The sequence below is a fragment of the Dermacentor silvarum genome, chromosome 5, assembly GCF_013339745.2.
Source record: "Dermacentor silvarum isolate Dsil-2018 chromosome 5, BIME_Dsil_1.4, whole genome shotgun sequence".
NCBI lineage: Eukaryota > Metazoa > Arthropoda > Arachnida > Ixodida > Ixodidae > Dermacentor > Dermacentor silvarum.
The window spans coordinates 107,938,473-107,965,749 of record NC_051158.1 but is presented as its reverse complement, the minus strand read 5'-3'; the positions used below and the strand labels follow the sequence as shown (position 1 = coordinate 107,965,749).

Genomic DNA, 27,277 nt, shown 5'->3' with positions numbered 1-27,277 from the left:
GCGAAGCTTACGATTTAGCTTGTATCGTCGCCATCGGCGGGTAAGGCTGTGGCGTGCCTCCCAAAGGTGGAGGAGGTGGGGATCTACTGCGGGGGCTGAGGTGGAGGTACAAATGCATCGGGTGTATGATTGATGGGTGTGGAGGGCGTATGATGCCCATGCCTGGTAGTCCTGCGGGGATGGGAGCAGGGGGAAAGGCGTGGTGCGAAAAGCTGACCAGTCCGTGATGCGGGCTGCGCCCCGGATTTGGCGCATTTTCTGCGTCGGGAAGGCAATCCGAAGCAGGAAATGATCACTGTCAAGAGTGTCCTCGAGGTTCTCCCACGTAACATGTCTAATGTTTCGTGTGAGCGAGAGGTCCGGGCAGGTATCGCGTGTCACTGAATGTCCCAGGCGCGTGGAATGCGCTGGGTCGGTGAGCAGCGTGAAACCGAGAGTAGAGATAAGCTCCTTATTCTTGCGGCCCCGAGCGTTTTCATAGTGGTACCCCCAGTGTGGGCTAGGAGCATTAAAGTCTCCAACCACCACAAGGGGTTACCGAACCGCCGCTTGGAGAGCCCGATAGAAGAGTTCCGCGAAAGTGACCCGTTGAAGGTGCGGGGGACAGTACACGTTGAGAATATGGATTGACTGGGCCCCGCGTTTCTGGGGAAGAACGGAAATCATGCAGTAATCATAGGGAAGGTCAAGGTCTAGATCGACCTGAACAGCCGTATATGATTTGTGAACAAGGAGACTGGTGGTGGTGCCGCCTATATAGGAGCAGTAGCCTAAAAGGGTAGGGTTTGGACCGGCTTCTTGGAGGGCAAGAACGGAAGGGAGAGAGCCCCTAGATTGAAGGAAGAGGAGAAGATGCGAGCGCTTTCGCCTGTTCCCGAAGCCCCTGGAGTTCCACTGGATGATTTCGAATTGGGATGATGGCGAATGTGTAGATGAAGGAGTCGCCATGATGAAAATCCAAAATTTTATGGGTCATCCTCCATGCCCTGCCGCTGGCCTTTTGTAGCAGGAAGGGGGATGGAAGCCGGGTTGAGGGCCGGGGAAGAGGAACCGGCAACTTTGCGTCGACGCGGGGCAGAGCTGCCGCTCGTGGAGGCCGAGCGCGAGCGAGATCTGGTGCGGAACTGGGTGAGAGCCCAGGCCTGAACCGCCTGAACCACCTCAGCTACAATGTATTGTACATTAATGGTGGAAATTTGGTAGAGGACTACATTTTCTAGACGAGTAATACGGTCCTCGAGCGGCAGGGTGTGGTCTATAGAAAGAGGGCTCTGAGGTGCCCCCGTAACTGATTGAGCAGCCGGCGCCGTGGACGAAGCCGGGGGAGCGGGGGGAGTACGCGGAGTGGGCGTAGCGCGAGGGCTAGGCTGATGGTCGACGGGTTTAACTGCAGCGGCAGTGGGGGGTCCTGCCGGTTTCTGTTGTTGCAGTTGGAAAGTGGCCACCTGCTTAGTGAGAGCTGCGATTTGCCGCTGAAGAAGAGCGTTCTGTTTTCGTAGAGCGGAGAGCTCTGGAGAAGGAGGGGGGAGGGAGGGAGGGAGAGGCTGAGGAGCAGTAATCCCTGCCCAGCTGCTCACCTGAGGTGGCGCCACGACAAGCGGCGGGTAGTGCACTGAGGTGGTCGGCGGTGGGTTCGCCGGGGTCTGGAGACGTGATCCAGGCTTGGGTTGGGAAGCCGCTCGCGTTCTCGGTGACGGGGGTGCAGGTGGCTTCGCGGTCGATGGAGGTGTAGGTTTCCGATATTTCCCTGGACATCCCCGAGCGCCGGTTTCATGCGGGCCGGAGCAGAGAAGGCATGTCGGGTTACATTCGTGTTCAGCTAGGCCTTCCGAAGTCACTTGGACTTGAGTGCCACAGCGGGTACAGCGACCGGGAGTGGGTCGCGGGCAGGCCGAGGGTCGATGCCCAATGGTGCCGCAGAGGGAACAGGCCGGGATTGTCTTCTTGTACGGGCGCACGTACGCCACGACACTGTGGTAGAAGATGAAGCGGGGGAGCTTCGTGCCCTCGAAGGTCACCACCGCTGCAGTAGAGTCACCGAGTTTGCGGACCGCCAGGATAGCGCCTTGCGACCATTCTAGTTCTGATTTGATGCGCTGTGGGGTTTCAGCCGGGTTGATGGTGATGACACCCCGGCAGATTTCCCCGGACGCCTTGGCATGGCCCCGAAAAGGGAGCTGCTGGTCTCCCACCGGCAACTGGATGTCCCCAAGTAGGCGCTGCGCCATAGGTAACGAGGTGACACTGCACACGAGAACGTTTTGGTCCCACACTGGCCACACGTGGAAAGAGGTGGACGAGTGTTCTCCCAGGTATGCACGAATCGCGTCGCCGGCACGATCGGACGGGAGGACCGACTTGAGCTCAAAAGGAGCGCGAGGCTTCAGCACGACGATGTAGTCTCCACGGGAGAGACGAGGAGTATGGCGGGGTCGCCACTTGGGTTGACGCCTCGGCGGGGAAGGTGGTGCGGTGCGCTTTCGGTCTGGAGAGCGGCGCGTGGACGAGCCGGAGGCAGCCACCTGTGGCAGGGTGGCGGCGCGCGACCCTTGGCCTTTGGGCGGAGCCGCGGCCTGGGATTGCTTCCTTGCCAGAGTTTCACCATGTCGGCTAAATACTCGTGCTCCGAGGGCATGGCTTGGTCCGAGGAGGTGGTCTCCATCGTCACGACCCGAAGTGAGGTCGGGTCATAGCCCGTAACCGTGGTGGCGTCCGCCATCACGCCGGGAAAACCCGGGCGATGCGGAGCTAGGCCTAACGGAACGTCAAGCCCGGCGGGGAGCCGTCGTGGAGATCAAACACGCAGAAGTTGCCGAAAAATGGGCCCACCTGGGCGCGGGTGGTATCCGGGTGGAGCAGAGAACTTGGCGGTGACGATGAGTCCAGAATTTTGGGACAATGGCGTGAAGCACCGCAATAATCGGAGATTATTGACGGAGCCGATGCGGAGCGCGTCCGCCGTCTTCGAGCGCCACCCGCGTTCCTGACTTCCGAGGCTACTCGACGAGTATCCAGTTCATTGGTCGAAACCTGCCGCGCCTCCGCCGGCAGCATCGGCTGCACTCACGGACACGGCGCGCGTTCGGCGTGAACGCTGGGAAACGTGGACGGCGTCAGCAGTAGCTCGGCGCGTTCCGTTTTTACGAAAGGGCGCGCCGCACAGAAACACCTTCTCTTATACCCATTGCGTATCCTCCTCGCGCCCAGCGCGGCCTCTCGTTGGTCGCCTCCTCCACCAGTGCGTAACTCCTCCTCTGTTGGTCAGGTGACCTGCCATCCCCCGACGTGGCTCTCATCCTCTCCTGGTCACGTGACCTGCGTGACATCGGTAGGCGTACGGACATACGGACGGCGCAGCGTCGACCTACAACAGCTCCGTTGTTGAAAGTGAGGCGAGAGCATTACTTCACGCAGCCAGCCTTGGCAAGCGAACTCTCCGTGTAGCCAGCCATGTGCACAGTGTCGGCCCAATACGTGACCTCTTGGGTCGAGATCACGGAGAAAGAACCGAGATTTGCCGAGACGTTTGGTGCCCTGTGGTTTTATTGCGATAGCAATTATATTGTTGTTGTTGTTGTTGCCTCAAAACATTTGGACACTCTAGGAGAAATTCCGCCGTCGTCATCGCAGTGACCGTGAAGTTCCGTATAAATTCCACAGGTGATAATATCGTCGCCGCGCACCATACGCTGTATGTGCGAGTCAAAGCATGCGACGGTGAGCCGGCAATCGCCGCTAGCACACACAAGGGCGGGAAGCGGGAAGGAATCGCAGCCTTGCAGTAGGGCACAAGGCTCCTGGGAGAGAGTAGGGAGGTAAAGGGGGCCGCGCCTTACGGCGACCGCGCTCTCCCGCAGCGCTGGAAGTCTCTGGGGGAGGGTGGGCAGGTGGAGGGGACACGCTTTACTGCGGCAGCGCGCTCCCGCTGAGGTGGAAGGTTTCGGGAGGAGGTGGAAGGTTTCGGGAGGAGGGGGAAGGCGGCTTCTGCTCTGCGAACCGCTGTCTGGGGCGAGGCACAGTCGACCCTCCGTGTGGTTTCGCGGCTAAGATCGCCTTGATACAAGCGCCGGCACGAAGCTAAAATCGCTCGCTGCTGCGCTCACTCACTCCAGCGGTTTGACAGCCAGTTTTCGCAGTCATCGAGTGATATGCATTCATGCTTGCGTTTGCGCGCGTGACAACATGCTTGTTAATATAGTTAGTATGCCTATGTTTACAAGTTTATACGGCTGATAAAACTACTATCCTTACTTTTTATAGCTGTCACTTAATTTGCTATCGCCATCGATGCTTAGTCTTTCGGGCGACACCGTGACTTTTTTTAATGAATGCGCACTTGTTCCGGCGTCCTGCCGCAGCGCTGCATGCTGAGCGGGAGACCTGAATTTTACTGCGTGTTAGACATGACTGTCACGTGTTGGGCCGAGACGATTGGCTTCAATCGCGTTGCGCGATGCTCCCTCCTAACTTTTGCCTTCCTCCATGCCAGGAACCTTATCTGGCGCTTTTGTCACTGCCCTCTCCGTAGGCTGGACGCACTACAGCAGACGGCAGCGCCACTAAACCACATACTTACTTGGAGGACGCGCTACAGTGAAAGCGTTTATGGCCTTCTCGGCCGAAGCTTGCTTTCCTGAAAAGGAAGGCATTGGCGCAGGTATATTATATTAATAAGTTTCAACGGCGCAGTCAAAAAAAGAACCGATGTTTTCTGGAACTCGTTAGATCCGACACGTGGCCGGGTAGTGTGGAGGCAAGCTGTGAAGTTGCAGGCTTCTGCAAGAGTCACGTAGTGATTCTTTACTGTGAGTGCGGTGACAATTGGTGAGTCTATGAAATTGTGTAGTGAAATGCTTGGAGCAGTTTGCTTGAGCATCGTCAGCAACGGCAGCACTGGCAGTGCGTGGTTGCGGCGCCGTGCACTCCTTCCTGTACACTGCGTTCGGGCTCACATAGCTCCAAGGAACTGTCAAATATTACTTGTGTCGGTGTAATGGTGGTTCATACGTGGGCAGCAAGAGTTCGCGCTGCTGGAAACATGGTGGACCAGTCTGTGTTAGTGCATGCGTGGCCAGAGACTGGCGCTGTAAGAGCTGGTGCTGTTGACTTGCCTGTGAGGCGGCGGCGACATGGCAATACGAGTCGATAAAAAGGGAGGTTCATGTGCCCAGTGGCAATTGTACCGCCAGAAATCGATGATCTTGTAATGACAGAGTGTGCGTCTGTCGTCGAATGTGGCGCCGTGGCTGGTGACGTAGTGTACTAGCCATATCTGGTAGCGATAAATGTTTTCAGCTCTTCATATATCCATTCACCAGACTCCAGCGGTTATTGCACAAGAGTCTCGAGAGCGAGGACAGAATTGGCTACCAGCAAGCTAAGTGGGTGAACGAAAAAGTCGGCCTCCAGCTCGAGAAACCAGACCGCGGTGTCGCCTTTGTAAAATTTCAGAATAGGTGGCAGCACCATCCACAGGTTGTCTTTGTCAGCAGCCGTAAGTGCCGTCGTCATGGTGTTCGGCGTTCGATGTCGTCTATAGTAGGTGGACAGTGGATAAGAATTAAGACCGTTTATTTGCGGCGCGAAGCCGAAACGTGGTAGTGCGCCTGGGGAGATGCCTCTGTAGAGGCCACTGGTTTTGTTGGTGGAGTTGCAGATCACAGCGCCACCTCAATGCGCCACATTTTAAAGCTAAAGCGTTAAGGGTCGCGTGGCGCAGAAAATCCGGCGTCGGTGTCGGTGTGTGCGCGCCGGCGTCGGTGGCGGAGAAAATCATCCCGAACCACCCCGACCGCGCAAGCCCTCCGCGTGGCGCAAGGCGTTAATGAACAAAATTGAACTTGTGAAAGTAAAATCCCTCACAAAAATTGTTAGGTATGATTTACCTGCAAAGGCACGATAGCGTCGGATTGTAATTTGAATGTACGACAAAACATAATTCGGTTACGAGGAACCTCAAACACAATCCCCTTTCCCAGAATTTCTACCATACCAACAGTGGTGCGCCCGGGTATGTTACTTGCAAAAACACCATCCAGATGGCGCTCGCCTCCTTGGCAGCGTAAAACGGCAGCGGCGCGCAGAGGCGAAGGTGGAGAATAAAGAAAGCTGCAGTTGCCGGGAAGCCTGACAAGCATTCAGGTATCTGCGAATGCTATCGCGTTCCACTCTTAAAGGCGAAGCTTAAGCGTCCTCCAGTTTTTTTTGTATTGTCACTTTGATCTTCAGATTACAAGAAACTTCGCAAAACTTGTTTGGTCCCATAGCCTGGCTAACTCGTAACGGGACCAGTTGTTCCACATACCTACATAATTCGGCAAGCGGTTACAACAGTGAGAAAAGGAAAACAAAACTGAATGCAGATAGAAAAAATATGATTCAATTATAGAGAGGGTAATAGCAAACAATTTGACAATTCACACAATTATAACACTTATCCACTGAGCATGAAACGCTTCATGGCCGCGAAAAAGTTGTGTGCTGCTTTCACATCAGTGGGAATGGCATTCCAAATGAGAGCGCCGTGAAATTCTATCAGCCTTCGACCGTAGGCATTGGTGGCAACCGGTAAATGAAAGCAGCAGTTCGATGCAGCTCTTGTACAGCGCGCAGGTAACGTAAAGGTGCTTAATGGGAGGGTGTCATCATGTTTTATTATTAGTGGCACGAGGATCGAGCGACACTCTTTTTTTTTTGCGCAGCACTTCAAGTTCACCTCCTGAGATGGGTGGGGACGAAATTCAGGAAAAAAACGAAAAAAAAATGGTACAATAGAAAATTCATGGATTTCATTTAGATATGATAGAGCATAGGTTTAGATACAAGTTGAGCTACTGGGGTGTCGAATAATTACAAATAATTAGCTGAGGCAAAATTCAACATAAATATGAAGAAATAAAAAGAATCCCCAGCCCTTCTCCTGTCGAGAAAATGGGGGGTAAGCGAAGCTTGTGGCAAGACGGCACTGTCGCAGGCGTTCCGCTTCGTTTGTCCTAAACTCAGGGTCGCTGACGTTTCGTTTGGGCTTCGGAAGCCCTCACGCTAGAATTGGCACGTCAACGGCGAGCCCTCTCCCGAGCGAGTTCGCGGCGCAGTTGCTCAAACGCGGCCTGCTCCTGGGCGGATCGCACCACGCGAGGCCTTCCCATCCGGTACGCTGAAACTGATCTGAGGCGAGGGAAGCCCGGCAGAGCGCGCAGCAGCGTCCTTTCCTTTCCTTCCCTCCCCGCGACGGACCAAGCGACCCTGATTGATCAAGCGCGTCACGGGATCCGGTACCGGTGCAGCTTTACCCACACCTGCTGTACGCTTGGAGCACGGCTGAAATGTGCGACCACGGTATGAGCCACACGTGATTTCTTTCTTTCCTTCTTTCTTGTCTGTGGCTCGTACCCGTATATCCCTGGCTGATACACGCATATCCACACGTGATTTTATTATCGTTAATCGCGATGTAACTGACGAGAATATGATGTCGTTGATGTCATCACCTATCAATCATGTTAGCCATACATTCGTACACTTCCATACCAATTTTGGTATATACCAAGTGAACGAGAAGCCAGTTTTCAACAGGTTTTTCGATAGGTTTTTATTGTCCCCCGGAGAGAAAGACGCCATACTGGCAAGCTAAGCATATGGTAACAGATGGATCGTAGAAGAGCTTTAGCCGATCTACGTGAACAGTTTCGCGACCGCGACGGCGCTGATGAGAATACGGCGAAACAGGCTCTACGACATAATTGACGGGGGAAGTTAGTGCAATTACATGGTAAGTTTCATGATATCTTGGGAGCAGCTTAGAAGAAAGGCCGGAAGGTAAAGGTGCAACCCACTGCCAAACCAATGAATCGGAAGGGAAGCTTGGGGGGTCAGAGCCACCACGACGAAGCTTCTGGTGTGTCTGATCTGCGGTGGTAAGACAACGGGCGATTTGTCTGCATTCTTCAGCTTGCTGCGCAGCTTGAGATACAAGAACAAGTTTCGATAAATCAGGCTCGGAGATAAATCGGAGAAATACCAGTGGTGGCTTGTGTGGCAGTATTGTAGGCGAAGGTGACGAACGGTAGTACAGCGTCCCAGTTGGAATGGTCGGACGCAACGTACCTCGCGAGCATGTCGCCAAGAGTACGGTTGAAACGCTCTGTCAACCAGTTCGTCTGCGGACGGTATGCGCTAGTAGTCCTGTGGATGATGTGACACTCCTTGAGCAGCGACGTCATGACTTCAGATAGAAAATCGCGGCCTCGATCACTAAGAAGTTTCCGTGGGGCTGCGTGACAAAGAACAAAATGCCGCAGTATGAATGATGCAACGTCTTGGGCAGTTTCAGATCGAAGTGCAGTGGTTTCTGCATAGCGTGTGAGATGATCCACTGCAGCCATAATCCAGCAGTTGCCAACACCGGTACAAGGAAGCGGACCGTAAAAGTCGATTCCGACCCGATCAAAAGGACAGGATGGACAAGGAAGCGGCTGCAAGGGTGCGGCAGTGGAAGTAGGGACCGACTTTCGGTGCTGGCAGTATATAAGGCAGCAGTGGACGCACTTGCGATCCAACTTGTACATGTCAGGCCAGTAATACCGGAGCCTAAGACGGGTGTAGGTCTTTATCCGTGTGCACACTGGGGATCAAACGTTGCGCATAAATCCGTCCGAAGATGACGCGGTATTACTAGGAGCCATTGCCAACCCTCGGGGAGATTGTTGCGACAGTGAGGTGTTGGTCACGAATAACAAAGTGATGCGCTTGCCGTCGCAGAGTCCTAGATTCCGTAACAGTGGTAGGATCAGCGAGAAACTCCACTAGCGAAGAAATCCACGGGTCTTTGCTTTGCTCAGAGCGCATTTCAGCGATGTCAAGTGCGGACAGGACAAAGTTGAGCGGGCAATGACTGTGTACGTCAGGTGAATTGGCGAGTGGGAGAGAGCGTCGGCATCGGTATGCTTGCGTCCAGAGCGGTACACGACCCGGATGTCGTACTCTTGCAAACGGAGCCCCCAACGTACGATGCGGCCAGAGGGGCCTTTCAATGAGGAGAACCAGCACAGCGCATGGTGGTCCGTTACTACATCAAATTGACGGCCGTATAAATAAGGTCGAACTTTCGTAAAGGCCCAAAGTTTGGCTAAACACTCTTCTGTAACAGAGTAGTTTAGCTCGCACTTTGTGAGCGTGTGGCTAGCATAAGCAACGACGTATTCCTCAAGACCACGTTTGCGTTGGACAAGAACAGCCCGAAGGCCGACTCCACTAGCATCTGTGTGGACTTCAGTCGGGGAAGCGGGGTCAAAATGTCGCAGAATAGGAGGAGAGGTGAGCAGATGGCAAAAAGTCGTGAACGCGTCATCGCATGCTTTCGACCAGGCGGATAGGGCGTTGTCTCCAGCCAGCAGTTTAGCCAAAGGGGCGATGATCATAGCGAAGTTCTTCACAAAGCGGCGAAAAAAGGAGCAGTGGCTGACGAAACTGCGTAGTGTCTACAGGTTGGTGGGTTTGGGGAACCCTGCAACTGGCCTGACTTTTGCAGGATCCGGAAGCACGCCTTCTTTGGATACCACGTGGGCTAAAATGGTAAGCTTACCGAGCAGCAAATAAGAATTTTTTTAAATATTAAGCTGCAGGCCAGCCTTAGTAAGACAGCTTAATACCTATTTTCTTTGGAGGTGAGTCAGGAACGCAAGTAAGAAGACAACGACATCATCTAGGTAGCACAAACAAGTGTGCCACTTGAGGCCGCGCAAGATACTGTCCATCATACGCTCGAAAGTAGCGGGCGCATTACATAGGCCGAAAGGCATGACATTAAATTGGTATAATCCGTCTGGTGTGACGAAGGTGGTTTTGGAGCGGTCAGCCTCTGCCTTGGGGACTTGCCAATATCCAGACCGCAAATCCAAAGAGAAAAAGAACTCGGCACCTTGCGAACAGTCAAGAGCATCGTCTGTGCGCGGTAGGGGATATACGCCTTTGCGTGTAATTTTGTTAAGACGTCTGTAATCAAAGCAGAAGCGAATATAACCATTTTTCTTTTTACGAGGATGATTGGCTATGCCCATGGGTTATGGGACGGCTGAATCACGTCACGCGAAGCATATCGGTCACTTGTTCGTCGATGACACGGCGTGCAGAAGCTCAGACACGATAAGGATGCAGCCGGAGTGGGGCGTGCGAACCGGTGTCTATGCTGTGCGATAATAGACGAGGCAACCTAAAGTTTGCCCGCGCGGCACCAGCGCCGCCCACTCCCCTGGCGGAAGAATGGAAGTGTCGAAGGTCGCCGCCGGGCCAGCGCGCGCCTGTGTTCTCCACGGCGCGAGCGATCGCGTGCATTATTTTCGTGTCGCCGAGCGCGACCTCATCAACCAGGAAAGGTGGCACGCAATACTGCTGTATTGTTGATTGCCACAACAGCCTCGAATTCCGGGGGGTGGTACGAGGAGGACAGACGACAAGCGTAGATAACTGCAGTGCGCCGAGTCAAGTAAGTCACGTACTTTCGCATTCACGTGCAATATCACGGCCGCTCGATAAAAACGCAATAGTTATGTGCCTGTATTTAGCGCATGGCCGTTTGTTTAGACGTGTCGCGTAGTTGAATCGTACAGTGAAATCCGCCGTGTAAGCTTAGCGGTAAATGCATACGTGTAGCGCCGCTAAGCTCGACGACGCGAGCTCGATTCCCGGCCACGGTGGCCGCATTTCGATGGGGGCGAAATGTAAGAATACAGTTCTTGCCATGTACTTTGATTTTTGTGCACGTTAAAGAACCCCCGGTGGTCAAATTTATTCCTGAGACACTCCATTACAGCGTGCCTCATAATGATATTGTGCTTTTGGTACGTAAAACCTACGAATGTAATTGATTGTACTGTTCGTTCACTCGCGATCGGCAAAGACTGGCTCAAGATAATTATATCCTTTTTCCAAGCGCTGCAACTTAAATTCCTAGTTGTACAGCAAAAAATAGGGCCGCACGTTACTTGTCTTTTGTGTGGTGGCAATTCGTATTTAATGCAAGTTGCGGTCATCGCATGCGTCGTTAAGCGGCAGATGGCAAAGCAGCTGCTAAAGACGCGCGCGTTATGTTTGTTGCTTGGCCATGCTTTCTGGGTTCACAATATCCAAGAACGTTTTAAAGTACTTGCCACCTTGCACATTCTTCCTGCTTCACTCTTCCCGCCAAGAATCTTCGTTTCGTGTAGTAGCCGGCCATCGGTTTGAGCTTACTTTTGCTGCGGCGGGGCATTCGCCCGACGAGAAACTAGATTTGCTTTGGTGAGGCATGTATCACTAATTCTTGCGCTCGTGCTGCTGGTCACAAGGTAATCGCCGGTTACCGTGACCTGGGTTCATTTCGCGGAGCAGTTTGTACGAGTGATTTCGCATGACCAGTGAAAAGATGCCTTGCTCAATAATGCAATGAGTTGCCATAACTCTAGCATTGAATAAGGAATGATATACATTAAATATTTATACAGCATGATATAAGGCGTTATGCACATATGTAGTACTTACATCGTTAATTAATTTTGTTGGCTTATTGGTGCCAAATGCATGTGTTCTTTCTGTTCCGACAGTGCTGATGCCACTCCCATGGGAGCCAAATTGAGAGCAGCCATGTGTCCGCGCCCAGCTACGAACGAAACCAACCGCAATCGTCACCGTCTCTGCACATCTCTGCAAGCATACATGACCGCCTTGTGACTGCACTAGAAGAAATAAAAGTGACTAAATGACTGAACTCGGTGTGTAACTCTAACTCGATGTCGCATACAATCTTGTTGGACACCTCCGACACGCACCTAGCTTTCACTGTCACGTCACCGCCCACAATTTTTCAACGCCACACACGTGTGGAAGCAGACACTCCCCTTTCTTGGGGTTGCCGCCACGAAAAAAACTTGGCGTCGGCAACCGTCTCGAAACCGCACTGCAGTCTTTGCATCGCTGTTCAGCAAGCAGGCGATCTGCCGCACGGAGCGCCGTGAGCACGAGCATCGAAGGAAAGCGCGAGTGAAACAATGCAAACAAAGCGGAGACTGCACCATAGAGTAACATACGGATTACAAGAGTGGCCACTCGAGCCTAAAAGCGGCCGAGCTACGCAGCTTCATGCCGTCCGCTAGAGGGCAATACAACACTCCCTGTCTCCAAGGGAACGCGCGTACTACTAATCTATTGTAACTTTTCTATAGTGCACTATACGTCTACTTGTCTATGTGGCTGTAGACGTAGACGTTATCAACGGGATCAGCCGGCCGTGAGCGGTGGATGATAAGACTAGTATAGCAGAATAACGCATCGCTACAAAATATCGGCCATGGTGTGATCAGGCAAGGCGACGCTACAAAAGATGTGCGATACCGTCTGCGTGGTCTTTGCTGGGTTCGCCTGCCAGAACGTGTCTGTCTGCTTGGCTGCTGCTTGGTAAGAAGACCTTCATTACACCCTTTTCCCTTCATTGCTTTGCAAATTGCTTATGTATTTTTCACTTCAGCCGTAAGTTGTCGCATTTGTCGCATTGTGCAGTTCGGCGCAGAGAGCTTTTTGTGTTCTTCACTTCGCGCATGATGTTCGTGGATTGCTTCACATTATGTAAGAAACAGCAATTTGGAGCGCAGCACGTTTGCGAGAAAATCGTTTCTGAGCGCGAGAAAGTGAGTCGGCACAAGCCGGTATACGTAGTCTGAATTTAATGCACGTGTGTTGCAATTGTGTGAAAGAATGCAGTTATGCTTAGGATCGTTATTCGTGGCGTGCGCAGATTGCTTGAAGCCTTTGTTACGAGCGCAATTAGAGAGAACTTGCGAATTGAGAAGAATGTAAGCTGTGGCTACGACGTATTCTGAATAAACACTCCTGCCTCAGTGGCGCATGCATGACACCGAAGGTTCCTTTTTTTTAGCTGCGACAATTGGACGTGACGCCTTTTGCGAAAGGGCGATCTGAAGTGCGTAGGTGAAAACTTGTGCGAAGGCGGGAGAGAAGACTTTTTTTTTCAGGTCATGCCGACCATAGTCAAGTACTACGGGAATTACGGCTGTGTTGCGAGGTGCAATAACAACGGCAGGACAGGGAGAGAGCGTGGTTGGCTGACAACTGCAGTGAGCAGCCTTCATTCCTTGTTTGCTATGCAGCCCGAAACTACCACCTAATAAGATTTGGTTTGGTTTGGTTTGGTGCCTGTAGATATAGCACAACCCACTACGGGGGATTGGCCATGAATCGGGCGGCAGTGGGAAGAAAAATGAAGGATACCTAAATGGGATTTTATTACTTAAGAATGAGATAATCAATGAAGTATAATCGTTAATATTAATTTTCATGCTATAGCATCTTAAAATTTGAAGCAAATATTTTTGTTGTCTTTAAAAAAAATTAGCATGGCAGTCTCTTTGTTTCCATTACAAAATTAAATATGGCATCACATACGTTCCTATTACAGTGTCCTAGTGCCGACGCCCCCAGAGATAGAATGATAGGTAGCGTAATGGGCAATCCAAGTTGGCGGAGGGGACCTTCTAGAAGTCGTTTTCTATGCATGGTGAACCTACGACACTCTATAAAGAAATGATCCATAGTTTCGGGTTCATTGCAATAAAAGCATTGAGGGGAAGGCGCCAAACCAGACCTATGGGTATAGAAATTAAGCCTTGGTATTCGGCAACGCATTCTAGTAAACGACACCTCACATTTTCTTGTTGAACACCATCTGCTGTGCCAAGGAAACCTAAGGTGCTGAAAATCGGTGTTATTGAGTACACATGATTTGGCCTGTTCTTCTTGGACAGAAAATTTTTTAAATCTCGCAGAAGTGACGTATGCCGAAGGTCTTAGGATCCTCAGTACCGGGCCGTTAAGAGATGCCGCTGCTAGTGCGTCTGCAGATTCGTTTAAAGTGAGCCCCACGTGCCCAGGCACCCATACCAGATGGATAAGGCGTAAATGTTGGGGGATGGATGAATGAAATTCACGGAGAATGATAGATGAATTAGGCACTGATAAAGCGGAGCAAACAGACAAGGAGTCGGTTAAGATTACGGCTGAAGTAATAGATGTGGGAAGTTTTCGTAGAGCTAGGATGATCGCTAATAACTCCGCCTGAAATATTGGCGTAAAGTCGGGTAGTCGAAGGGAGAAAGACCAATTTAAGGATGCCGAAAAAATTCCCACACCTGCCTTCTCTTCACTGACAGAAGCATCTGTGGCTATTACTGCATTTATTTGGAGGTTCTCGAGGTGGTCATCTAGCAAACTTTTTAGGTATCGAATAGGCAGGAGTTTAGCGTTATTAGGAAATATATCATCGAATTCAACGCTTACTGTCGCAGTAGGGGAATTTTGAAAATCCACATCACGGATTGATATTTCTAATGGCTCTAATAGTTTCTGCACAAAAACTACCTGGGGACAATGCAGTCTGGACCATTGATTCTCAAAGAATGCACACACTAAACAATTTCTCACCCTTAAGGGTGTAAAATAGGGTGCTCCCTAAATTTACACCCCACTGCACACCCTTCGAGCACCCTATTTGGGCCGGAGCACCCTACGAGCAAGACGCAAAGGGTGCATTTACCGGAAGGGTGTAAACGAGGGTGCAAGAAGGGTGCTATAACAAATGGGTGCTTAAGTGCTCATAAGGGTGTACAGTATGGGACAAAATTTTGTGGACCACGTGATCAGAAAACGAAGCGGATAGCTTTTAGCGGTCGCCTGGCTAGCCACCGCGGCCTCACTAGGAGCCTTGCTAAAGTAGTGATCGGCTGAGCGCCGGCAGCATCCCGCCGAGGGGAAGGTCCAGTTTTTTCCTGGCGCTCGTGCAGCCTCAACCTCTGCGGCTTGCGACCGGCGCTGACCAAGCATGACGCGCAAGCTCATTACCGTCGGCTGTGTACGGCACTTGGGGAGCTGAAATAACAGCATTTTGACTTTCACCGCAAGTGCGGCCTCCAGCCAGCGGTTAATAAATCTATCGGCTTCGCTTTGCAGAACACGTGGCCTACAAACTTTTGTCTACGACTGTACATGTAGTGTAGTATATTTGTACACAGGTTACAAAGAAAGATTAAACCAACAGGACAACGGCAACACAATATGGCTTTTGTGCAGGATAAATACTTATTTGTCTTGCAAAATACGAGCTTGTTATGTCATCCTTCGAAAATGCATTGTAATTCCATATGCATATTGCTCGTGCAAATATATAGCAGCGGCAAATACAAGTGATAAATTTTCTTGCAGTGAATGGTGCAACTTCTGTTTCCACATAGATTTCGGAGATTCACAAAATATAAAAAGCCGACATCTCAGTCATACCCAGTGAACCACGAACCTCTCTTCAAGGTCTATAATTGATCCCAACGTCAACGTCTTGAGGTGACGTACATATTACGTCTCGAGTAGGTACCTTTTTATAAGGAAATGCATGGATGTCTAAAGATGTATTATCTACATGAATGTTAGACTACCAGATAACGTACTATGGATGTACATAGGATATCATTCAGGCACCATAAAATTAATTGGTACACTTAGCACTTGAACCATACCTCCTACGTTTCGTAGGCGTGCAGAATGTATGTATGAATGTATGTATGTATGCACTTACGCGGTGTGTACTGTTATTGTTATTATTGGGTTTTTATTGTTATTATTATTATTGTTATTATTAATATTTAACACGCCCGAAGTTAGGGATATGAAATTACGAATAGATTTACCCCGACGTTAGGAAGTGCTATAGTATAATATATTTTAATGCCTGAGATGTTTAAGTAATTAAGAATTATATTGAAATCTCGGGCAGCAAACAAAAAATGGAGGGAAGCTTAAGCTTCGCCGTTAAGAGTGGAACGCGATAGAGTTATCGGGCCCCGTTCGCATCGCATTTTTCTTTATGACTAGACTTCACTGCAACACAGAATGTGGGAAATCCAGCTTAAAAGACCAAACTTACACAAATCCCCTTAAAGTGGGCTTCACTTTTAAACAGAAATGGGTTGCTGGGAAGACGTTTTTACAGGGGCAATATAAGTGGTCTTATATTAAAATGTGAAGGCCCTGGGACCTTTTTAATTATTTTATTAATTGTTTGCTATTGCCCCGACGCGCCCGCGCGTGTTCAGAACATTAGGCAGGCTAAGTTCCAATTTGACCTTGTCGAGGATGCGAGCGACATCTGGATAGGATTTTTGCAAGTAAACTACCCGAGCGCGCCACTGTTGGTATAGTAAAAATGCTGGAAAAGGGGTTTTTGTTTGCGTTTCCTCGTACCAGAATTGTTTTCTCGTACATTCAAATTATAATCCGATGCCACCATGGCTGTAGGTTGTGGTTAAGTCGTACTTTACCATTTTTTTCTGACGGATTTTACTGTGAGAAATTCAATTTTTGTTCACTAACACCTTGCGCCACACGAAGGGCCTGCGCGGTCGGGGTGGTCCGGGATGATTTTCTCTACCACGGACGCCGGCGCTTACGCCGACACCAACGCCGCATTTTCTGCGACACGGGGTCCTTAACGCTGTCGTGTTAATTTATATGATTGACCTTCAAGGCTTATCTGCAATCCACTCCATAATATAAGCATATTCCCCGCGCAGCCTCGTAATATTGCACACGACATTGTGTCTAAATCTCTATTATATAATTGCTGTGCTATTTTATTTTATTATTTTAATATCTGATGCCCTATTTTAATATAATTGTGTTGTTTATTTTGTTGCTTTTGTATAGTTTAGATCACAACCTACTGGTTTAAATAATCTCAAGTAGTGACAGTTCCCTGAAATATAAACAATATTACATAATTGCTATCTTTTTGTTTCGACGCGCTATAAATCATTGCGTCCAAAGTTCGCCTTTATCTCTTGCCTACCCCAATTCGATAATTTTTGGTTGGTGCACGTGTAGGTATAGCAATCGGTATTAGTATTGTGCTAATTGTTTGTTTCTTCGAAATAACTTTTTCTAGCAAATGAACGTAATATTTCAAATTTCACGCCAAACTCCTGTAAATTGTCCTTAACAAAATGGCGCCTACAATAATCAACAGCTTTTCGTTTATACTTTAAAGATAAAACCTTCTGAACGTTGTGTTTTTTGTATAATTATTATTACATAATATTACATTTAATATTATAAAATAATACCGTAATTATAGTAGCAATTATAAAGAAGAATTGGCAAGAAGCAGCTGTGGCGCAACGTCTCGCGTTTTCCTTCTGCCTGCTTTGGCGGCGTATTTGCGTTGCGATGGCATCATTCTTCTCGGAGCCGGAGTGAAATTGAAGTCGCGTGTTTGCATTAGTTTTTTGAATTGCTGTTGGGGCTGGGGCTGCGTGATCGTCACTGGCGTCCTCCAGAGTGCCCACCGATCGGAAAGTCGTACGAACCGCAAGCTTTGAACGTCTGTTTATCGCAACATCGAAAGCGGCGGCACAGAAGACGCGATGTGAGCTCCGGTGGGAACAGCAGCCCTTTGTCTCGTAACGGTAAGTAAACGTTTGTTAGCGCAGCTAGCACGCGTATGTGTATTGATTATGAACACTATGTTGAGATATGTCAAGAGCAGAGCACGCCGCGAGGTTGCCGAATTGTTTGAAGCGCTTGGCCAGCCTGTCGAGGCCGGCGACAGCCTTGCGTACCGGCAGCTCAGTAAGCGTTCGCGACGGGCTAGCAGTAGCGTGCCCAAAAGTGAACCGCAAGCGAGCTACTCCGAAAGCGAGTATCCTAGCTTCAGTGCAGTAAGCGCAACGCCTGTTAGCAGTAGCGCGGCTACAGTCTATTGTTCAAGGCTGGTATTTTGTAGCGATGCCTTTCCGGATGCTAATGCCCCTTCGCGCTTTTCGCGCTTGGTCAGTGGTCAGAGCGACGGTCCGTTCACGTTATCAACTGGATCAGCTGGCCGTGAGTGGTGGATGTTAAGACTAGTAAATAAAGCATAAGGCATCGCTACAAAATACCGGCCCAGGTTGCACAGAAAGCAGCTCAGATTGTTCAGATCGTAATGCGGAGGTTTCCGTCGACTGGTGACTATCCGAAGCCGGTGAGGATTCAGAAGAACGGTTTTTCCGATGTATTTAACGCTGACGTGCTGGAAACCGCAGAACGGGCAGGAAGCCAAAGCACTAGCAGCTAAAATTTCGCAGCTTCGCTTGCAAAGTGGGCTCTACAATGTAACATTACTCACAGGTCCCTGACACCGCCTCTCCGACTTCTAAGAGCACACGGGTTTTTCCGGAATCTTCCAAAAGATGCTAGAACTTTTCTGAAGACCCCCCGTGGGGCTGTCGAGGTATGTGCATGTGTAGCCTTAAACTAGCTTAAATTTCGTTGAGAAATTTGAAGACAGTAGAGCACGCTTCCACTTCAAATGCACTTGCTACGTGTTTTGCATCTGCTGTTTGATAATGACAAGAGCATATGTAGGTGGAACGTGGTTGGAGTGGCAGCATGCGTATTTTGCACATTGTATACATCAGAGCATTTGGAGCACCGCCAAATTTTTTTTTATCTTTTTTATTGGCCGAGTTGTTGAGATGATAAAATAGTTTTGCTGGTGAGAAAGTTCGAGATGTAGTAATTTGCTTACTGTGTGCTTACAGCCCACAACTGAGGGACGTAGTAGAAAGTAGAGCTGTAAGTAAATTGTTATTTTACTTGGGGCAGCCAGCTGTGGGGATTCTAGACAATGTGATTCTGGGCACATCCATTATCGTAAAAATCCTTGAGCGTACAAATTCATTGAGGCTGGAACAGAGAGCAATATTCCCATACACTCCAAACGTAATAACTGCGGACAGAAGCTTCACCAGACGTGCGTTTTAATATCAAGGAAAAACACCTAGGGAAACCTATGAAGCTTTCATCATCTACATGAGGGGAGTGACTTGCGTCAGCCCGCCTTCGACCACACTCGTAAAGAAACTGCTCTACCTGAAATCTTAAGTTCTTTTCTCTCAGAAATTGTGTCTGACTTTTGTTTTTTGGGGTGTCATTAATCTTTCTGTTCTTTCTTGAGAGAACTTATTGCACATGATCATAAAACCACTTTCAATTGGTAGTATCAGCATGTGTTCTGTCATTTGTGTTGTTTGCACTGCTTTGCCTTTTCCTTGTTTCTATGATGCTTACTAAACATTTCATTTGGCCCTTTACAATAAGTGACCTCTGAATTGGAGCACAATATTATTCTATTGTTCATGCAACTCGCGGGACTCCTGGAAGGTAGCCTTGCGCTACAGATTCAAGAATCAGCGAAGAGTTCTCCCTAGGGATGGTTGTGTGGGTGAGAACCACACGAAGTTTGGGTCACGCAGGAAGGGCAGTGAAGAAACAGCCACAGTGGAGCTCCAGTGGCACAAAGTGCAAAAGATCGTGGGGGGCATTCCGCAGTGAAATACAATATGTTGATTTGTTTATCTAGGATGACGTGTAGCAAGCTAATGGTGACCATAGTATTTTCATTTGATAATGCTTTCAACTATTTCTAATTTTCACTGAGTAGAAGCGCTCAGAATTTAATTCTGTCTTTTTAGTGCTCTCTGTTTTGAGGTGGTATCAAAGTATTTTGGATTCGTGATTCAATTTAGGCTGGCCAAATATTTAACAAATCAATTTAGCTAGGCAAAACTAAATACCATAAATCAGAAAGACCAATTGCAACAAAATGCAAGGATACAGTTGAAACGAGGCCTTTGGGATACTAATAAAGTTATTTGGTGCTCGACCACAGTCCTTTGTGGGTTTGCTGCCTGTCTAGCAGGTGGGAACAAGGCCATATGTTAATCCACCTAATTAGCTATTTTCATGGTTGACGAAATCCTACGTAGTTGTGTGTTGGTGTAAATGTATCACATAAAAAGGATTGTAAATGAGGCCGTTAACTTTTGACAATACCTCTTGAACATTACTGAAATATTTCCTTGCATAGTGCAGGTGTATTTATGCTGCAATCAGCTATATTGGTGTTGCTTCCCTCAGGATGTTGCTATCTCTACAATAGCCGGAGAAGACGAAACAAGTTTTGCAATGCACACGGACTGGCTCAGTTGTGAATGTCACAAATGCTCCCCTAACGAGGATCAAATCAATGAAAGGATGGCCTTGATAAATAATATTCATGAGGCGAAGAGGAAGTACCCATACATGATGAGCTTTGAGAGGGTAAGTACTTTTGCTACTATGTATGAAACAGCATTTACATTAACTTAGCCTGCATGGTTGTGGAGGCGGCTGCATTCAAAAAGAACTAGAGCTTTTGTAAATGGTTTAAAAACTAATTTTAATGCACACACATGTTCTAGTGTACTAAAAAAAGACTACTGCTCTCTACATATTTATCTGATGAAAAAGTTAGTGCTCTAATGTATTCGGGCAGAAGACTCATTAGCTATGTCACCAAGGCTGTCCTTGCGCCACAGACGCTTGGCCATCAAAAGGTACACCACAAAGCAATGAAAGTCGTTCAACGCTTGTATGAAGACACTGGCATTTGTGATGAATACTGACTGAACTACATTGTGTGTGTGTGTGCATAGTGCTTATGTGTGAAAAATACTAGAGAACTGTGTTCAAGAGATAACTTTTGAACTTACCGAGAGCAAGACTTTCTTTTTTATTATTGCGATAGCAATTACATGGACACTCCAAAGCGGATTTCTGCCGTCGCCGTGAGGTTCCGTATGACGTCAACGGTGATGAAATCGCCGTATGCTGTATGTGCGACTGAAAGGGCGCGAGGGACGCGCACTTTCATGGCGAGCGAACACATGGCGGAAGACAAACGCGCTTCTGCGCTGTGCTCCATGAAGGGCTGCAGAATTAAGCATCTCTTTTCTCCTTTACAATCACCAAATATATATATAGAGCAAATACGACTTCTTCCATGGCGTGAAAGGCCGGGGGCGGGGGAAAGGAGGGAGGGGAGGCGACGTTTAGCTGCCGCACCAAATCCGTATTTATGTAAAAACGTTGGGAGACAGAAGGTGGGTAAAGACTTCCGGCGCTGCTCGACGAGTGTCCTGTTCAGATCTCATCGAAAACCTCCGAGCCACCCGCAGAGGCATCGGCAACAGTCACCAACGCCGGGCACGTTCGGTGCGAACGCGGGCACGACGACGGCGTCGACAACAGTACTGCGCGTTGCTGATGCTGCTGCATGTCCAAATTTATACAGCTGATAAAACTACTATGCTTACTCCGTATAGCTCTCTACTAATTTGCTATCGCAATTGATGCTTCGCCTTTCGGGTGAAACTGCGACAATTTTTTAAAACTTTTCTGTGTTAAGCGAAAAAGGGTAGTGGTGGCTAAGACATGGGGACAACTCGATTCATTTTTATTTCAATAAAAAAAGAGTAAACAATGAGCACCATAACTTGGTTTTCTTTTCTGTGTGACTAGAAATTTTCAGTTTCTCATACACCTTCAGAAGAAAAATGCCATTTCTATTTCGTGAGGTCAGAGTGCTCACTTGGATTGTTTACATCTGTCGTTTGCCAAATCTTCAATGTAAATTGTGTGCTTGTAGATAACATGATGGTAAAAATAACTGCTATGTATTTGCTTGGTTCTTGTAGTGCACTTCGGACACATCTTTTTTTGCAATTTTGCAGTGACTTTGCAAGACTGACTAAGATTGACCCATCACCTTGTATTGCAAAAGGGATCAACAAAATTGTGAAAATGGCAGAAATGAAACACATCCCTTGCGAAGCAAGTGTAATGGCATCACTTCAAAAGGCTCGTGAGATGTCACCGGAGAGGCTGCGAACACGACGTGAGTACTGTTACAAAGGCTTCATCGGCAGCTTTTAGACCTACACTCCGTGACATTATTTTTGCAGGGTTTCGTCTCATAGGCATAACATTAGAGTACATCTGTGTTCAATTATTTGGTTCTTTTAAGACAGTTCTTCAGGTTTTCAACTCATATCTTCTCTAAAACTTAAATTCTTTAATGGTAGGTTGTTTGATCTGTGGAATGGAAATAAACTGGCGTAGTGTTGCACAGTTACATGCGTAGATCAAGAATATTCTGTGCCATGGCAGGCACAGAATATTCTTGACGGGAAAGGTCTTCAAGGTGCAGTCGACATAAATAAGGGGATGTTACCCTAGCACCAGTGTTCATTTGCTTTTAGTGACAGAAAATCACAGCGTTAATAGTTTTCAAAACCAACCTTTGTCACAGATTTAGGGAACTTTAGGAAGATACTAAACAAGTGCATTAAAGTGTTCGCTATAAACCTTTCGCTTTGGAGGCATCCTAACAGTTGCAGCACTTCGGATTCTGTCTTTCAATGTCAAAGAACTTAATGGTCTGTCATCTTTGTGCAAGAGCAGATAAGTTTCTTGCGAGTTTGTTCTGCTACAATGAATGTTTAGTACCCATGAGCTTAGCTCAAAATTCATCATAAACGCACTGTGCTTTACTGTGATAGTTCTGCGTCAAACACGGCAAGCTTAATTTATATCGGAACAGATATCTGGGCCCATTAAAAAAGGAATAAACGACTTTTAAATGGCCGACCTGAATTCCTGTGAAGATAAGTTCTCAGTCTGCGTAGTCAGGTCCACGTGATCTCTGAAAAAACTAGATTTTTCGAGGACATAACTGCAGCGCAAGACCTCGCAAACAATTTCTTGCAACATGGCAGGCTAAATATAAACGCTGCATCGTGCATGCATGCACACAATGCAAAACGAAAGACGTGTCCCAATGGTGAACTTAGGGCCGACATACACTCTAAGGTGCATCTTATCTTGAGGCAGAAAAAGGTCTTATTTTGATCTGTACAAGAAAACTGAAGCTTTGCTCACGGAGGTATTGCATCTTTTCCTCGTATGATGCGCTTCCAGGAGTTTACGTGTGATCTTTGCTTTCATCTAGAATGTTAGCACTGTCAAAGTGCAGCGCACCATTTTTGCAACACCTGCAGTGCACACGCGAGTGCATATCTTAGTTATAAAGGTAAACATCTACAGAAGTCTGTCAGGCTTATTAAAAAAATTGTCAGTAAAGGACGACTCTCCAGCCAAGATTTGATTTAATTTAAAACTGACGCTCGGAAAGACCACACATATCGTTCTTGAGCAGTCTTGTGTTGTGCTTTCCACCTTTCCTGGTCTAGGTCTCTTTGTTGTCGTGCTTGCCGGTGGCTTTGAAGGTCGTGCAGTTATACGCTTGGAAGTGCTCCCGTGGATTTGTTCAGGTTTCCTTGCATGGCTTGCATATACCACGATTCTAGGTAGAGCCTCCTCATGTGGTTAGCTTTAGTGCCAATGACACTGGTGCCGTCAAAGTTGATGCGATGGTCATGCTTCTCACAATGTTCTGCGAGGGCGTTGCGCTCTGCATTGAAACTGCCTACATCGTTTTTGTGCAGCTGAATTCTTTCTGGGAAGTTCGTCTCACCGATGTAGGAGGTGTAGCACTCAGGCACAAGGCACCTGGTAAACTAATCATGGGAACTTCTTTTGGAGGCCGATCTTATAGTCGTGGTATGAGCCGCTGAAGCGTTGATGTGGGTTTTTGCACAACATGGATACCCTCCTTTCCCAGCACTCATGCTAGCTGTTTGCTTATACCATAAATGTACGTGACGGAGATCCGAAGGGATGGCTGACGGAAGGCAGTATTACTGACGGTTCGTGTAGGAAAGTGTTTGAGGGGTGTGTGGGCGCCCAGGTCAAGTTGTTGCAACACGTGGTGAATGAAGCTTCTTTTGTAGCCATTGTTCAAGAGGTCCATGATAATCGCTTTCTCCTATATTTTTCTCTCCTCTCTTGAACTGCAGATGGTCTTTTCAGTTGCGTTGCGACTACCAATGTATTGTGGGATATGGAGTGGTTTGAGCCAAACTGCAGGTATCTGCCGGTGTGTGTGTAGGCTTTCGATATACACAAAAACTCGAACAGTTTCCACGAGTTTCACTAGCACATCAAGGGAAAAGGGTGTTTTTTTTTACGTCATGTCATTTGCTGAACCCACCGTGACCAGCCAGTGCTAACATGTCAGCCTATAGTCCTTAGAGAAGTAAAACTTCCACTTGCGGTTTTGTCTGTTGGCTACCTTACTTAATTCGTGTTATTTTTTTAATGATAGCAATTCCTTCCACAAGCATAGCTCGAAGCATTACCATTACACGATAATTACTGGTTAAACTTTTCACGCGAACAAGAACGCTGAGATTTGGATTCTTAGTGACTTTTGAAAAAATCAATATTTCATTCGTCAATAATTCACCGAAAAAAAATAAACATGCTTGACAACAACCACAGGAAAAGTTTGTAGAATAAAAAAATGACCAAAGGTCCTACTCCCTAAATATATGGTTGTTATTCGAGGACTGCTGCTGTCTGGTAAGGGACGTCATAAAACCTTGCCATATGGTGCGCCTGTGATAGTTCCAAAAACTGCACTGAGATTTCATTCTACAGCTAGTGCTTGAGGGGAACACTTGCCAACTGGTGGTGCGCTTGGTTAAATCAAATAAATCACGTTGGACCTGAAGCAGCCATGACTTCTCTGGGCAAGAGAATCCACTGTATAATTTGCATTTGTTTGCGTTTTTACTGATGTTTTTAAGCAGTGTTTCTTTTCAGGAAATTTTTACTTTTCTTAAGCAATTGTTGGTTATTATCTTGTGTATTTGCTACCTAGCAACATATGGCACATAAACATGGTAGATAAATACCATATACGGACAATGGCTGCACTATTGTATAGGTGGCTCCCCCAATTTTGGGAGCCAATAATATAAAAACAATCTTAAGAATCATATTTCAAACAAAGTAGTGAAGAAATACGTAAAGCAAGTACTCTAAAAGCATAAAGGTGTTCCCCGGGGAGCTGCCAGCTACTATTATGAATGCACAGCATGTTGCGTCTTCAGACTTTATACGCTTAACCTTACTGGCATTTCCAATGTCAATGGACTGAAGAGATTATTTTATTTACAAGGGGGGTGACGACCAGGGCCTGAGCAAGCATAACATTACTGGAATTTTGAATGCCAATGGACTGGAGAGAGACTTCATTTACAAGTGTGGTGATGAGCAGGGCCCGAGCAACCACGAAGTAATAGCGACAAAGAACCTGAAATATGTCTTGGAACTAGGTGCCAGAAATAACATGAAATTGTATAGGACAATAGTTCACCAAGAATTTATAGTTTAAGGACCAAATTTTTGCATGCATATTTTCTTCTAAATGATGCATTGGACATTAATATTCATGATCACCCAGTATTATTGGCCTACGAACGCTGAATAATTTATAATTGAATTTATTCCATGATGTTTGTTTTGATTTCATCCTAACGATGCCTGTGATGTGTAGTTGGTGTTTAGGTCACACAAGACAGCAAGAAAGCTGCAATATAACTGCTGATACATCATTTGTGGTCTATAGCTCTTGAAACGTGTTTAAGCGTTGTAGTGAATTGAAACTATATCAGTGATTATATTGTCGTTTTTTCATGTCTTGCGTGACCTCAACTGCACGTCACAGCCCTCGTTGGATTGATGAAACTGAAATTGGAACATGAGAAAATAAATTCAAATAATAATTATTTGGCAATGCGAATACCATATGGCCAACCATTTATTATGTCTACCGCATCATTTAAAAGAAGAAAACATGCGACTAAAATAAGGTGTCTACTCCTTTAAAAATGGAACTGAAAATGCCACTTTCAAGTAAGGGCCAATCACCTTCCTAAATTGCAAAAAGTATTTATTTATTCAATATATATATGCCAGATAGTTTCCAGTGTTGTCCTCAGTGTTATCACATGAAGGATTATGGATGCAATTTTTGCTTCTGCCTTGTAATGCACTCACTTTTTTGTGAAAGTGGAATTTAAAATGGCATGCACAAAACAGCTTGGAAGAGAAGTGCGCTGTTTTAGTTCTCAGCAATGTTTAAATTAAGCAAATTCTGTGCAAATTTTGGCCTCAGCAAATCCTGTGGAACATATTTATTATAAAATAAAGCCTCCATCTCAAGAAGTCTGGACACTGCCGAGTGTGGTCCCAAAATTTGCGTCGGGCATAAACCAAAATTGGGTCCATAAATGTCAACTAGCCATTTGTATTGTTAACATTGTTTTTTTACATTGAAATCGTGTATAACCTGCATATAGCTTTATAAAGGGTGAATAAGTAGGAAGAGGTGACAATATACTATTCATGGTCTGTTGGTGATGATGCAATATTTTTTCTTGCCACTACAGGACCCGAGCGTTCCTGCAACCTCTTGCATCGTATTTTCTGGAGAAGACGTTGAAGAGGCTGACCTCCACATCAAGGTGGACCGCGAGATGTTTGCAGTGAAAAATGGGGAGGAGGGGCTGGCGGCTGTTTTATCTGCTTACTGGCTCTTCAATAATTTCCAGTACGACCGCAAGCTGTTCAACACTCTTCTCGTGTTGGAGCGCCTTTTCCTTGGGCTCACATTGAGTACCCCTAGAGTAGTGGCTACAAAGTTCTTGAACAATGTTGCCAAATGTGTGCCATGTTTAATGTGCTGAAGCTGTGCACTGTTACCTCATCATGAGTTTAGCTGTAATTTTCAGATGCAAGTTTTGTTTTGTCTAACCATTTCTGCAATACATATGAAGGAAGCCAACAGTCACCGATAACAAGGCAAGCTTATGGCAACGCTATTCGTTTTTTTTATTTGCAGTGTTAGTAGTTGGAAATTATTAGTGTAATTATTTTCAGATGTGGTTAGTTAGGATCCCACTGGCAGCATGTGGTTTTCTGCTTTCTGATCATTTACCTGTCAGCCATAAAATGATTACACTAACAATTTTCTATTGTCAGCACCACAAATTGTTAAAACTTAGAAGCATTCTCCATGTGGGGCGTTCCTTGGTCTCGGTCACTGTTGGCATTTTTCATATGCATTACAGAAAGGGTTAAACTATTCAACACTTTCTTATCTAAATGTTACAGGTAAACTGTCTTTTGTATTACATCATTAGCTCTTTTTAACTTTCAATAACTAAGCAAGATTCTAGTCGTAAAAAAATAAAAGCTCTAGAAGGTTGATACGTACTTCTCGCTTATTACGTAGTTACGAAAGCTGATCTCATATACTGTTGTGGTAGGTCAGCGGAGTATACACGATGCTGCGGATCATTTCCCATATGCAAAGTTAGCAACTGTTCTTTTTGAAGTTGAATGCTGTATTAAAATAGGTCAGGTGATATGTATTTGTGTTGCGTTATTTTACTGACGTTCTTAATAAATTTACTTTGAT

The 27,277-nt window shown here is 47.1% G+C and overlaps 1 protein-coding gene and 1 long non-coding RNA gene across 4 annotated transcripts; one reads left to right on the top strand and one right to left on the bottom strand.

Moving 5' to 3' along the window:
* Window positions 1-965: 965 nt before the first annotated feature.
* Window positions 966-2,719, bottom strand: LOC119454310 (nuclear envelope pore membrane protein POM 121). The gene is made up of 3 exons (XM_037716275.1): window positions 2,523-2,719; window positions 1,578-1,747; window positions 966-1,510 (listed from the first exon to the last, which is right to left on the bottom strand). The coding sequence occupies exons 1-3, from the start codon at window positions 2,717-2,719 to the stop codon at window positions 966-968; spliced, it is 912 nt and encodes a 303-aa protein (XP_037572203.1).
* A 14,526-nt stretch (window positions 2,720-17,245) lies between these two features.
* LOC119453699 (uncharacterized) lies at window positions 17,246-27,036 on the top strand. 3 transcript variants are annotated; one of them, XR_007467247.1, is made up of 5 exons: window positions 17,246-17,498; window positions 18,199-18,301; window positions 19,990-20,172; window positions 21,624-21,787; window positions 26,247-27,036. It is a non-coding gene; the product is annotated as an uncharacterized LOC119453699 (long non-coding RNA). The 3 variants fall into 3 exon arrangements; XR_007467248.1 differs by lacking the exon at window positions 18,199-18,301 and adding an exon at window positions 18,612-18,645 and having other exon boundaries at window positions 17,249-17,498; XR_005192390.2 differs by lacking the exon at window positions 18,199-18,301 and having other exon boundaries at window positions 17,253-17,498.
* The last annotated feature ends 241 nt before the right edge of the window (window positions 27,037-27,277 follow it).

What these genes read in the sequence shown, in the direction of transcription:
- LOC119454310 (XM_037716275.1), bottom strand. Translation starts at nt 2,719, where the DNA reads ATGGCGGACGCCACCACGGTTACGGGCTATGACCCGACCTCACTTCGG. An exon ending in GCGCCGCCACCCTGCCACAG is followed by an intron (nt 1,748 to 2,522) that starts GTGGCTGCCTCC and finishes GGGGATGTCCAG; the next exon opens with GGAAATATCGGAAACCTACA. An exon ending in TTGTCGTGGCGCCACCTCAG is followed by an intron (nt 1,511 to 1,577) that starts GTGAGCAGCTGG and finishes CTCCTTCTCCAG; the next exon opens with AGCTCTCCGCTCTACGAAAA.